The 12,170-nt window shown below is 34.8% G+C and overlaps 1 protein-coding gene across 1 annotated transcript in view; it reads right to left on the bottom strand.

Moving 5' to 3' along the window:
• Tmx4 (thioredoxin related transmembrane protein 4) overlaps positions 1–12,170 on the bottom strand; it is a 50,663-nt gene that overhangs the window by 27,880 nt on the left and 10,613 nt on the right. The window contains exons 3-4 of the mRNA XM_010638010.2: positions 12,021–12,169; positions 2,240–2,355 (exon numbers count right to left, since the gene is read on the bottom strand). Of these exons, the coding sequence (XP_010636312.1) occupies positions 2,240–2,355; positions 12,021–12,169 (265 nt within the window). The remainder of the gene's footprint in view (positions 1–2,239; positions 2,356–12,020; position 12,170) is intronic.

Raw genomic sequence — 12,170 nt, 5'->3', positions numbered from 1 at the left:
TTTATGAATCTATCACAAGCCTGTTTTAACTTTTAATTTAAATCATTCCATGAATTCACAGCAGGATAACAAACGACTGAACTGTAAAGCTACATTTTTCAAAAAGACATCATGAAATGTGCCTGGTGCTGACTAATTAACAAGTCCAACACAAGTTTTCCTTGGACTCAAACTACTAAAAGATAAAAATAAGTATTTAGAAAAAAATGTAATTGCAACGATTTGCTCTCCAAATAGAACAACCTATTATAACAGCCCAAACCATGAGCTAATAAGAACTGTCTGCCTCTAAGTAAAGGATGGGCAAAGATAGACTTGTTTTATATGTTTAGAAGGTTGAGGCTTGAAGACTCTGGCTTTTAATAGAAATCTCTTTCCATGGGCTTGTCCACATGTGGATCTTAATGTATCCCATGATTTTCTTGTCCAAGTAACCTGTACTTGGTTGCTTCATGTTTCTTGAACTCACAGTTATTACAGAAAATAGGTAATTCTTCCAGGCCTACTTTCTCTTTCCCTCATAAAGAGATATAGAAACTAGAAATTGTACTGAATAGTTTCTCTGGTGTGAATAAAATGTAATAGTACATAAGATCCTAATGAGATAATTGACAATATGAAATAGGAAGAAAAGGGCTAAAGGTGTAGGGAAAGTGGGAAGGGTAGGGGAAAGGTAATAAGGGAAAAGAAAAAAATGTGAGAAAATGAAAAGATGGAAATAAAGTGTTTGTAAATGGGGAGGGGAGGAGGGGGTGAAAGGAGGGCAGGGACAAGGGGAAAAAAATGAGAACCAAGACCTGTCATGTAAAGGTACAAGATCCCAATGGTGAATGTAACTGTACTGTATACCTAAAATGTACCAATAAACTCAATTAAAAAATTCAATTTATAGTTTCTTTTTTTCCTCATTGAGTTTATTCAATTAAAAAATTCAATTTATAGTTTCTTTTTTTCCCTCATTGAGTTTATTCAATTAAAAAATTCAATTTATAGTTTCTTTTTTTTCCCTCATTGAGTTTATTGGTACATTTTAGGGATACAGTATAGTTACACTGATTATTGGGATCTTGTACCTCTACATGACAGGTCTTGGTTCTCATTTTTGTCCCTTGTCCCTGCCCTCCCTTCACCCCCTCCTCCCCTCCCCATTTACAAACACTTTATTTCCATCTTTTCATTTTCTCATATTTTTTTCTTTTCCCTTTTCCCTTATTACCCTTCCCCTACCCATCCCACCTTCCCTACACCTTTAGCCCTTGAATTTTAATAGGAAAACATGACAAAATTTGAAAATAGCCACATTTAAGAGATTTAAATAACAGAAGTCCAACTTTTCTCCCCAACTCACATATAATACAGCTACTTTTAAATTACACATATAAATTTACTGTAGCTTTCAAATTTTAAGTTCTCTTTTACTCTAGGTTAAATTTCAGAATTATAAATTCAGCATTCTTGGAATGCACAATGAGATATGATTCAGGCAAGATCATCATAAAACTCCAAAGTATCCTCCCACAGATTAATTACTAATGATAAAAGGGGGACTGTCTTCATTGAGAAATTTAGCATTTCCACATCAACCCACTGTTCCTACTTAACTTTACTAATAGTATCATATGTGCCCAATCTAACATTAAGTCCCAGCACCACCTCTGAAGTACTCTTTCCATAAACCTCAAATCTAAATTGAATCATGTCTCCAGATCAAACTTCCAGTTTATAAAAATGCAGAAAACATAACAATAAGTTAAATGTCACTATATGGAAAACTCAGGAAAATCCTGGCTTGTTCTCTTCCGGGTATAAAGGTCATGAAAAATATGGGAGATAATTCTAGATTAATCCTAGGTTAAGATGGACTAAGAACACCTAACAGCCAGATGCAACTTGTGAAACTTGGTTGGATCTTATTTCAAAAAACTATGAAAAGATCCACAAGAAATCATCAGGAAGATTTTAGCACGAGAAAGAACCAAAGGTGAACTGCCATGTCTGTAACTAACTGCCAATATCTCAGGAAAAAAATAATAAAAAGAAATGTATTTTCATATAAATATAAACATAAACACACATACAAAGGCAGACAGAATCAGATAAGCTAAAATATAATCTGTTGATTCCAGGTGGCTAGTTCATGTGTAATTAGCATCTTAGTCTTTCAATTTTTCTATATGCTTGAAAAAATTCAAAATAAAAAGTAGTTAACTTTTTGTTAAACATTTACTGTTTCCAATACCTGGTTCTTGAATGACATCCACCTTCCCCACACTGATCTGAAGAGTTTCACCGTTCTTTGCAAAGGTCTCCCATTCAGAATCAGTCTGCTGACATGATGGACACCACGGGGCATAACTATGATGGAGAAGAGTAACTCATCAATCAGCACAAGCATGGGAGAACGAAAGAGAGTAACAGAGTAAATTAAAAAGTAAATTTTTCACTAAAGGAAATTATAAAAGCAAGCTTTTCTAGTCATCTAAAGAAATACAAAAGTACAATTCTCTCCTAGGATTTAATATATGAATATGCACTCTATAGTGGTTAAAAAAAAAACCAGCTGAAGTTTGACAACAGTTTTAGTAATAAATGTCATGTGAAATATTTCTTAGTGTTATGCTTACAATTGAATCACACTGTCACTTTCTGAATAGCTTTTGATTTCTAAGGGTAATAATGTTTTGAGTGTCCCACTTCAGAAGGGCAATTTTCACAATGACCTTATAGTAGTCAAATCAATTTCAGATCTATCAATGCTACAGATCAGCAGGCAGAAGCCAAAAGATCTGCTTCTACTGGGCCCTCAAGCATGTTCATATATCTGCATATGTGTGGCAGTTCTCAGCCATTTCAACAAAGAAAGCAGACGCTGTAGGCTAAATCAGCTCTACCTAACACCTTTTTAAATAAAAGAGGTAAAAATATCTAGGATTTCAACATAGAAAACTGCCTTTTATATTTATCTTTCATTCAATAAATACTAAGTACTATGTTTGAAACTGAGGCAACAACAGTGAATCGGACAGACTTAGTTCCAGAGAGGAAGTGAGACATGCAGAGAGGTAAATACAATTCAAGTAAAAAATGCTAAGACACAGTGTGGAGCTGGGGTACCTCAGAAATGCATAGAAAGAAACAGCTATGCTTAGGCATAAAGTTAGAATAATAACCAGGGATGGGCAAAGAAATGCCCTCACCTAAGCCGGACAAACAGTATATATGAAGGCTCACGGTAGGAGAGGGGAGAAAGAAGACTTTACCCAGAGTCCTTCAAAAGTTGTATAAGGACTTTATTTGAGGATCCATAATAAGCTCTAAAGTTATAAGAGAATTATGGTCAGACTTAACATTTTTTTAAAAAGTTCTAAAGTGGGAGCTCTGTGAACAGTAGATCAAGGAAGAGCTATATACAATCAAAGAGAAGAAACAGAAGGATGGGTAGTCAGCTTGGCAGTTAGTGGCTTCACCTTGCTATCCAATGTCCTAGAAAACTTCATTAAAGATACAAACTATAAAGTTCTGATCTTTTCTCAGGGTTTAATCTGCAGATATTAAAATGGGAATACAGAGAGGTCTCCTGCTTAAAAAGTATAGTAGATTGATATTCCCTAAAAAGAAAGGCCCAAGTCCCAGCCATGATACTTATGAATATGACTTTATGTGGAGGATACGGTCTTTGCACAGATAATTAAATGAAGGATCTTGGGAGGAGACCATCCTGATTTAAGATGGGCTCTAAATCCAAAATCAGTTCTTCCAAAGAGACAGTTCTGATACAAAGAAAAGGGGAAAGGCTATATGAAGATAGAGCCCAGGGTCATACAGCTTCAAGCCACCGACACCAAGAGATGCCAACAGAAGTCAAGAGAGAGGTAAGAACAGACACTCTCATGCAGTGTCCAGAAGGCACCTGCCCTGACTCAACTTGACCTTGAACCCTGGAGCTCCCTGAACCATGAGTTAAAATTTATATTATTTAAAGCTATTCTGTGGTAATCATTATAGCAGCCCAAGGAAACTAATGCAGCAAGGAAGATGCCATTTGAAACTAGAAGTAGATCAGATAAGCCATATACAGACTTAAAAGAGCTGACAGGGATATGCTTAATATAAAATATTGTGAACAAATAATATCATATGCTGGGAATCCATTTCAAAATATGAACATGGCACAATTAGAAGGAAATTCAACATTTGCAGAATAATGTCACAACAATGTATTGGTATAAATAGAGAAAATTTTGGTTTTGTTTAATAATACCCAGAAGATAAAACCAATAATCAATTAATAAACACCCATAAAATAAGATACTCCAGGAGAAAATATCATCAGGCAACTTTGAAAGTATTTAGATGACACCAAAGTTAGACATATTTTTAAATCTTCTTAAATTGAACTTTTAAAAAATCTTTAACACATGTCAATATATTGAGGAAATTAGTGACATATAAAAGAATTACTGTCACTAAATTGTTGGCATATAATGAGTGTTAGATAAATTACAACATCAAAAGGTAGAGGTATAGATGTATAAAGGGTAGATGTATAGATGAAACAAGTTTGGCAATATATTGATAACTGTTGAACCTGGGGGATGGTTAGTAAGGATTCACGAAATTCCTTCTATTTTTTTGCATCTACTTAAAAGTTTCCAAAATACATTTTAAAGACTTCATTAAATAGATATATCATAGTGTGGATGAGAAGCTTGAGTACTGTAAAATTGTCAATTTCCCTCAATATATTTTTGTCATACCTGAATTGTTTCTAAAAAATTGATCCCTATTACTTCTACATTAATGAGTGTGGAAGAATGAGGCAGCAAAGAATGCCTGGTGAAAAACTAAACAAAACAAAACAAACAAACAAACAAAAAAAAACAGGCACCTACATATCATGCCTTAAAAAGGGAACAGAATAATCAGGTACATGTCTGTAATCTCAGCACTTTGGAAGATGAAGCAGGAGGATCACAAGTTCAAGGACAACCTGAACTATACAGCAAGATCTTGTTACAAGACAACCAAAGAAAAATAGAATAATAGAGGAAAGTAGTAAACTGATCAAGTTTTGTAGCAAGTTTTAGGCTCAAAGGGGATGTCAGATTACCATTTTCAAGTTAAGATCTTGAACTGTGCAATGGCATGGATATTAAGTTCCATCCAAAAAAATCAATGCAGTGATACACATAGACTAACTTGGCTGAATAATGACAGAAAAAAAAAAAGTATCTGAAATCAGGCAAGATTTTGAACTTTCACATTATAAAGAGATGGGATAAGGATGTTAAAAAGCCAAGACTAAAGGAAAAGATGGATTTAAGAAAAGTACTAAAAATTAGAGAGAGCCCAGAAGAGAAAGGGCTGCCCAAAGCCAAGGCCTTTCTCTCTAGCCCAGTCCCAAAGACAAAGATTTGGCAAGACTCAAACACTAAACCTAACTCTACCTCCAGAAAAGACTATCATAGCCAATATCAAGGTCATTCTAAAATTAGGTTAAATCTTCCCATTACAGTTCAAGAAGATTCTCGGGAGGTCAGTTGACTGGCATGCAAAGCACATAGTAAGAACAATTATTAATGCAAATTACACTTGTAACATACTGTTTGGTTTCCAAGACACTTTTGTGATACCTAAGTTCCCTCCTCAAATGTACAAAGTCACTGCAAAGAGTTAAAGCAGGTTTAGAACTTTGCTCAAGGTGAAGTCAGAACATACAGATCAAGAGCCCAGATGGAGGTATTTATGTGACGACAAGACAAAGAGGAAAAGAAAACTGAACATCAACCCCAGTACTCAAGAGTAAAAGAGAGAGAAGGTATAAAAAGAATGTGCCAAAAATAAGAAAATCTTGAGGTAGAATTTAATTAATTTTGGATGCCTTTTGCTTTATTTTCCTAGGATGTTGTTTTTCCATACATATGTTACATTAGCGATTATTAAATTATCAACACTGCATAATTTTTTTTTAAATTCCCTAACTTCTAGATATACCACTATATAAGTGGGGTATTGGTTTTGGTGACATTGGCCTTCAGATACATGATAAGCCACTGAAATAACAAGCTATTCCATTTTCTATGATGCTGCTCAGTGTCAATGTCATTACTTCTAAAGATTTCATCAGAGCTGGCTGGATTGAAATGCACCAAAATGTTCTTTCTGTGGAGGGGATAAAGTGTGGGACCTGGTTCACTTTAACTGTTGTTACAACTTTTTAAATTATTGGCATTTGTATCTATAGGGCAGCTATTCAGAAAGGAATTTAGAACAAGTAAAATATATCCAGGGTTAGAGGGAATGCAAGGATAGGGTCTGCTGCTTCTCTACCCCCCAAATACATATATGGATATATATAATTTATTTATGTACATATGCATGTATCCATGAATAAAATTCATAAGGATTGAATATAATTTTCATTTATTTAAAACTAGTTCATAATGGCATCTTTTCTAAAGAACCCCTCAGTAACTTTCTCTTACACACAAAATAATCTTTCTTCGATTTAAGAGCCTTCATAAGGAGTTAGCATCACTATAGTTCTGCAACTGTAAGCCACATCTTTTCTATTTCAATTTTTGCAGATGATGGTGATATATAAAATTAGTAACGTTTACAAAGACATTTGAGATAGCTAAAATGTTGTTATATTAGACCAACTTAGATGAGTCTTAATATTTTTAACCATTTCTGGGAAATCAAATTCAACAGAAAGCTTCTGTTACCTGTGTTAGTATTCATGTGTAAAGTATACTGAGGTTCCACTAGCAAGGTGTTTAAAGAACTTTAATTTTTTTTTTTTTTTTTTTTTTTTTTTTTTTTTTTTTTGGTACTGGGGATTGAACTCAGGACCTTGTGCTTGTGAGGCAGGCGGTAGCACCACTGAGCTAAATCCCCTTTTTAAAATTCACCAATAATAGAAAATTTTCCCCCCTTCTCTCTTGGCTCTAACTTCACTAGTGTTTCCTACTAACTCTGACTTTCTTATCCTTGAAGAAATGATATGGAAAAATAACCATCCATTTTTACTTAGAATTTACTTTATCAGAACCTGTGAAAATGAAAAGAAAGATGAATGAGGTTCATTTTTCTAGGATTTAGTAACTAAACTAAATCAAAATATCAACAAATATACTACACATTAAGTCTTCTCTCTCTCTGAAAAGCCTGGAAATATTTCTATATGTTCCAAGAATTGAAAGCTTCATGCTCAAATTTCTTTTTTAAAAAATTTATTTTAATGTAATACAAGTAGATATTAATAAAGAAAATATTTTTAAAGTTATTTCTATGAAAAAATGCCAAATTTCATAAATAATTAAAGAATAACATTAGTTAATAAACTGTGTACCATAATAAAACAGAATGGACAAAATGTTAAGAGTACAAGTCATAGACAAAAAGACTCTTACAAAAAGGAAACAGATAGTAGCACAAAGTTTTCTTTGCAATGAAGAGGACCTAGCAGTATAAATCAAACAAATTGACACACATATTGAAATATTTTTGAAACCACAGAATACGTAATTTGGTGAATTACTAGAACTTCTCCTTACTTCCTATTTCTCTTTTTTTCATATTTTCTTTAACATTTAATAGAAACTATGTATATTTTTACTGTGTTTTACATAAGATAGCCACTGTAGAAATTTACTTAGATTAGAAGGAAGACAGATGGTTAAGGGCACAGTTCTGTGGGATATTTTCTCTCAGAACATGAAAGTCAGAATTCAGTTGGAGAAAAGGATTTACACTAACTACCAAATTAAGTGGATGTTTAAAAAAAGGTAAACTGTAGGCCTTTGAGGTAGAAACCAGGTGCTAAGACCACACAATATTTCAAAGATACCACTCTTAAACCCAGCCTCCATCTAGTCATCTGTGTGGATTTTTGCCTGTGAAACAGCATTCCAAAGATGTCTTTCCCATTAGGCAAACATTCATTCATTCAACCCAGACATAGGGATGACTTCTCCCTTGCCCAGAACAGGAAAAAACACACAACATTTGGACACTACTGATCCAATCTCAATTTTAGTCCTTATTTCCACTTTCATTTTCTCACACCAGAGAAACACCTTTCTTCAGAAAATAATTTTTAGAATATTTTATCACAAACTATAGAGGAAAAATAAAAAATGACAGCTGCACAAAAATTATGACACCAGCTAGAGAGAGTATAATTCACTGCTTTCCTCTGTGGAAACAATCTGTAATCAAATACTTCTATGTTAGCTTAGGAGAGATTCCCTTCTGCAGGTGTTTAAATATCCATAAAAATACCTCGTGCAGTGATTTTCAACTAGTGGCACTTGGAAGTGTGCATAGAAGATAAGCTCTATAATTTTTTGATGTCACATGGACTGAGAATACTAATAGAATGTAATGGGATTAATAATATTAAAGGTTCGCAACACATGGGCCATCCACATGTATCAAACAACTGTTTAACCCAAAATGCCAATAGTGCCCTATCAAAAACTACTGATAAAAGTCTAACACAGAGGAAGTGTTCAGTAAATGTTTGCTAAACAAATGAATGATACTTGCACTATTTATTTCCTGCAGGGCACAGTGACTGCCAGTCCTTTCAGATCAAGTTTGCAACCCATTTATCTTCTCCAATTCCTCAACCCTGAACCTGACACATAATAAGCATTTAGTAACTATCTCTTAATTCAATAAAAAAGTCAGTATCTATTAAACTACAAGAAAGCATAACTTAACATGGCATGAGCAGCTTAAGGTCTAGGTTCAACACATTCCATCCAGGTATAAGAAAGATCCTGGAAAGACAATACCAAAACCAAGGGGTCCTAGGGAAGTAAAGGAAGCTTTGCTCCCTCACCAGATATCTCATCTCAATTCTGAAACATGAGAAGCCCAAGAACAAAGACAGAAAAAGTAATGCTTTATGGGTATCGATCTACTTTATAGAAAAAAAAAATAACTCAAAGATATAGTTCTTCTCTAGATATTAGTGTAAAGGTAAATTAAGCTTCTTGGATGTATACTTAATTCTTTTGGAAGAAAAAAGCCATCAAAACAGTAAAAAGTCTGTTTTCATATTGCATACTTTGTATTTCCAATGAACAAAAGTAATATTCTCAAAGACTGATACAATGAGAGTTAAGCAAATACAAAAAATAGCAAAAAATTGCAAAGCAATGTAATAAAGGATAGTATCAAACAATGGAAAGATAAAGAAAGCGTCTGAAAAAAATTTTTTCATCACAGCAACCCAATTACGGTGACACAGTAGAAACGAGTAAATACAAAACTATTATGAAAACAAGCAAGAGAAAAACAGTATACAATAAGCACATAACATTAAAGAAAATATAGAAAGTAGTGGAATTTAGCAGATTTTTTAAAAAGTCTGGAAATAAAAAGTGAATTACTGTAAATATATTTTATATTTATATATTTTATATATTTAACTGATGTGCTTATACATAAGTGCTTTTCCAAATTAGGAGAAAAAAAAAACTGAATGGCAAGGATCTCAAAACTTGACTCTAAAACACAATGAAATTCAAACAAATTAAATTTTGTAATAGGAGCTTTCCATATCTCAGAGCAGTCAAACATTGCTACATTGTTAAAAATAAACTATGGATACCAATATAACTATTAATTTCATTACAAGGGCTTTGTACAAATGAAATATAAAAGAAAAGATTCCTAGAAGAAAGACAGCATATAAGCAAATGGACAAATAAAGAACTGTCATCCAAAGCGATGTCAATTTTTTACTAAGATGTTAAATACATCATCAGCAAATTCCTGATAATCTCCGAGGAAGGTTAAGACTGGTTTACCTGAACAAAGTGTTGACATGGGCAGTAGTATGACACACTTTGTTTTTCTGTTATATACATCAGAAAAAAAATTAAACTATTAGAAACGTATAGTAGGACTACAGTGGTACTGAGAATATTCATTTTTTTAATGTTGCATGTTTTGTGAAGGGAAGAGTGTAGCATCTAACAGTACAAAAAGAAAATAGACAAGAGACAAAAGAACTCCAACAAAAGCAACACCTTTCTGGGGAGGTTCTGCCATGCAGAAAGAAGCTGGATGTAATGGTTAAGGCCTCTCCTTTGCAACTGCTACACCTATTCACTCATTCTGAAGTAAAACAAGAACTATGAAAATGATCTCTGGTGTCTATACAGCTTACATCTCCTTGCATCAGGGCCCAAACATATGCCATACAACTGGATATATACCAAGTTTACAGCACCTGACTGCTACACTTAGCCCTGCGCATTTATGAAAAGGTAACATCTAAACCATAGAAGTAGCCAGACATAGATGTTGCCTGTCACTCATTCAAGCTTAATGGGGCTCACATTCTCCACAGCTTTGTTCTTAGTTCTTTAACTTAAAAAAAAAAAAAAAAAAAAAAAAAAAAACAGGAAAAGCAATTTCTGAAGGCACCAGAAAGGATTTGAAGTCATTAAATATTAAGGAGACCTTTCTACTCTCATCATATACATATACAAACTCAGCTTTTATTAGTACGTTTGCAGTATATGTTTACATTCACTTACAGAATGAGTACATGTACGAAATAAATCTCAATTCTTTTTAATCCCCTTCCTTCCTCCTTCCCCTATTTTCTCTTTTTTTAGTTCATGAACTCAATTCTCATAAACTCAGTTCTAACCAGTGACTTGATGTCTACAAAAACTACACTGTGTACGAATCTACTGAATAAAAGGACTTTGTGTAGTATTACCTGATAAAAATGCAGTTTCCCTAAAGTTCTTACAATTTATCACAAACACAGCAGCCCTGGTATAAAGCTAAACTTACTTTAAAAATTTCTCTCATAAATGGAATGTGACTTCCTCACTTCCACACCAAGTACTGAAGTAGTTTATTTTACTACAATGTTTGTATCTGTGGCTTTGAGTTTCAGTAGTTTATTATAACCAGGATATTTCATGTAGAAGCCTAAATATACCCTTTTTTGTAACCAAAAGCCAAATGCACTTTTGAAGGAATGATATGCATCATGTTTTTTGAGCAATACAATTTGTTATCTTCTGGTCTGATCTTACAATCAGATTTTCACTCCATAGGCATCCTGCAATCTAAACAGACTCGAAATTTAGCCGTGGATATACAATTTTGAGTGTTGATGCAAAATCATACACACACACACACACACACATACATACATACATACATAGATGTGTGTGTGTGTGTGTGTGTGTGTGTGTGTGTGTACTAAAACCACAGGTCACAAACGTGTGGCCTCAAGGCCATCATATCTAAAGCCTATGAAGACATCGTTACTTGTCAACTTCAAATTTTCTTTCAAATGCTCACTTCATAAGTTAATTTTCAACAATAATCAACAAATCGCTTACTTTACTCTTTTAAAAAGGAAAAAATAGTTCCGTCCTTCACGCAAAGGCACTAATCACCATTTATTTACCTTCTGTTGTTCAAATGGGGCAATTTGTTAATGACGTTTTCTTTATGACACCAGAACAAACTACACCCACCTATAAGGCCTACCTCTAAACATTATTACACACATAAGCGTGATCTTGTTTTAAACATTAAAAGGCACCCATGTTTGTTTTACTTTCACAAGGACACCTCAAGGTCTTCAAGAAGAAGACTAAGGTATTTTGTACAAGTGGTCTGCCTTTACCTTCTTTAGTCATTTATTCTAGCCAGTGCTCCCTATGCTCATAATAAATGTCTCTGAATGACTGCCTTCTCCGGTAGGCGCATACTTCTACCTAAAGAGCACTGGGTTTCCTTGTGGATTCCCATCTCTCCTCCACCCTCCACCCTCCCCTTGAAAAATTGCCTGCTCCATCCGTAAATCGCTCTTCCTAAAGCAAAGCAGCGAGCGAGGGGTTGGATGCTCTCCCTCCGCAGAGGGCCGCGCACGCATGCGCAGTTCCAGGCCGTCCTAGGTCTCCGGTTTGGGCGGGCCCGGGCCCCAGGTCTAGCCCGGCGTTGTGGTGAGTGGGGCGGATGGGCACACTCACAATTTCAGCATCCACTCGCCCTCCATCACCAGCGTCCAATTGGAAGCGGTCATGGGTTGTACCCGGCTCGGTTCCGCCGGCACCAGGGCCTGCTCGGGGCCCTCGGCCACGACCAACGCCACGACCCAGACGACCAGGAGCGCCGTCCAC

Source organism: Fukomys damarensis, unplaced genomic scaffold, assembly GCF_012274545.1.
Source record: "Fukomys damarensis isolate Sample0158 unplaced genomic scaffold, DMR_v1.0_HiC HiC_scaffold_7, whole genome shotgun sequence".
Classification (NCBI taxonomy): Eukaryota; Metazoa; Chordata; class Mammalia; order Rodentia; family Bathyergidae; genus Fukomys; species Fukomys damarensis.
This window is presented reverse-complemented; position numbering and strand designations above follow the sequence as displayed.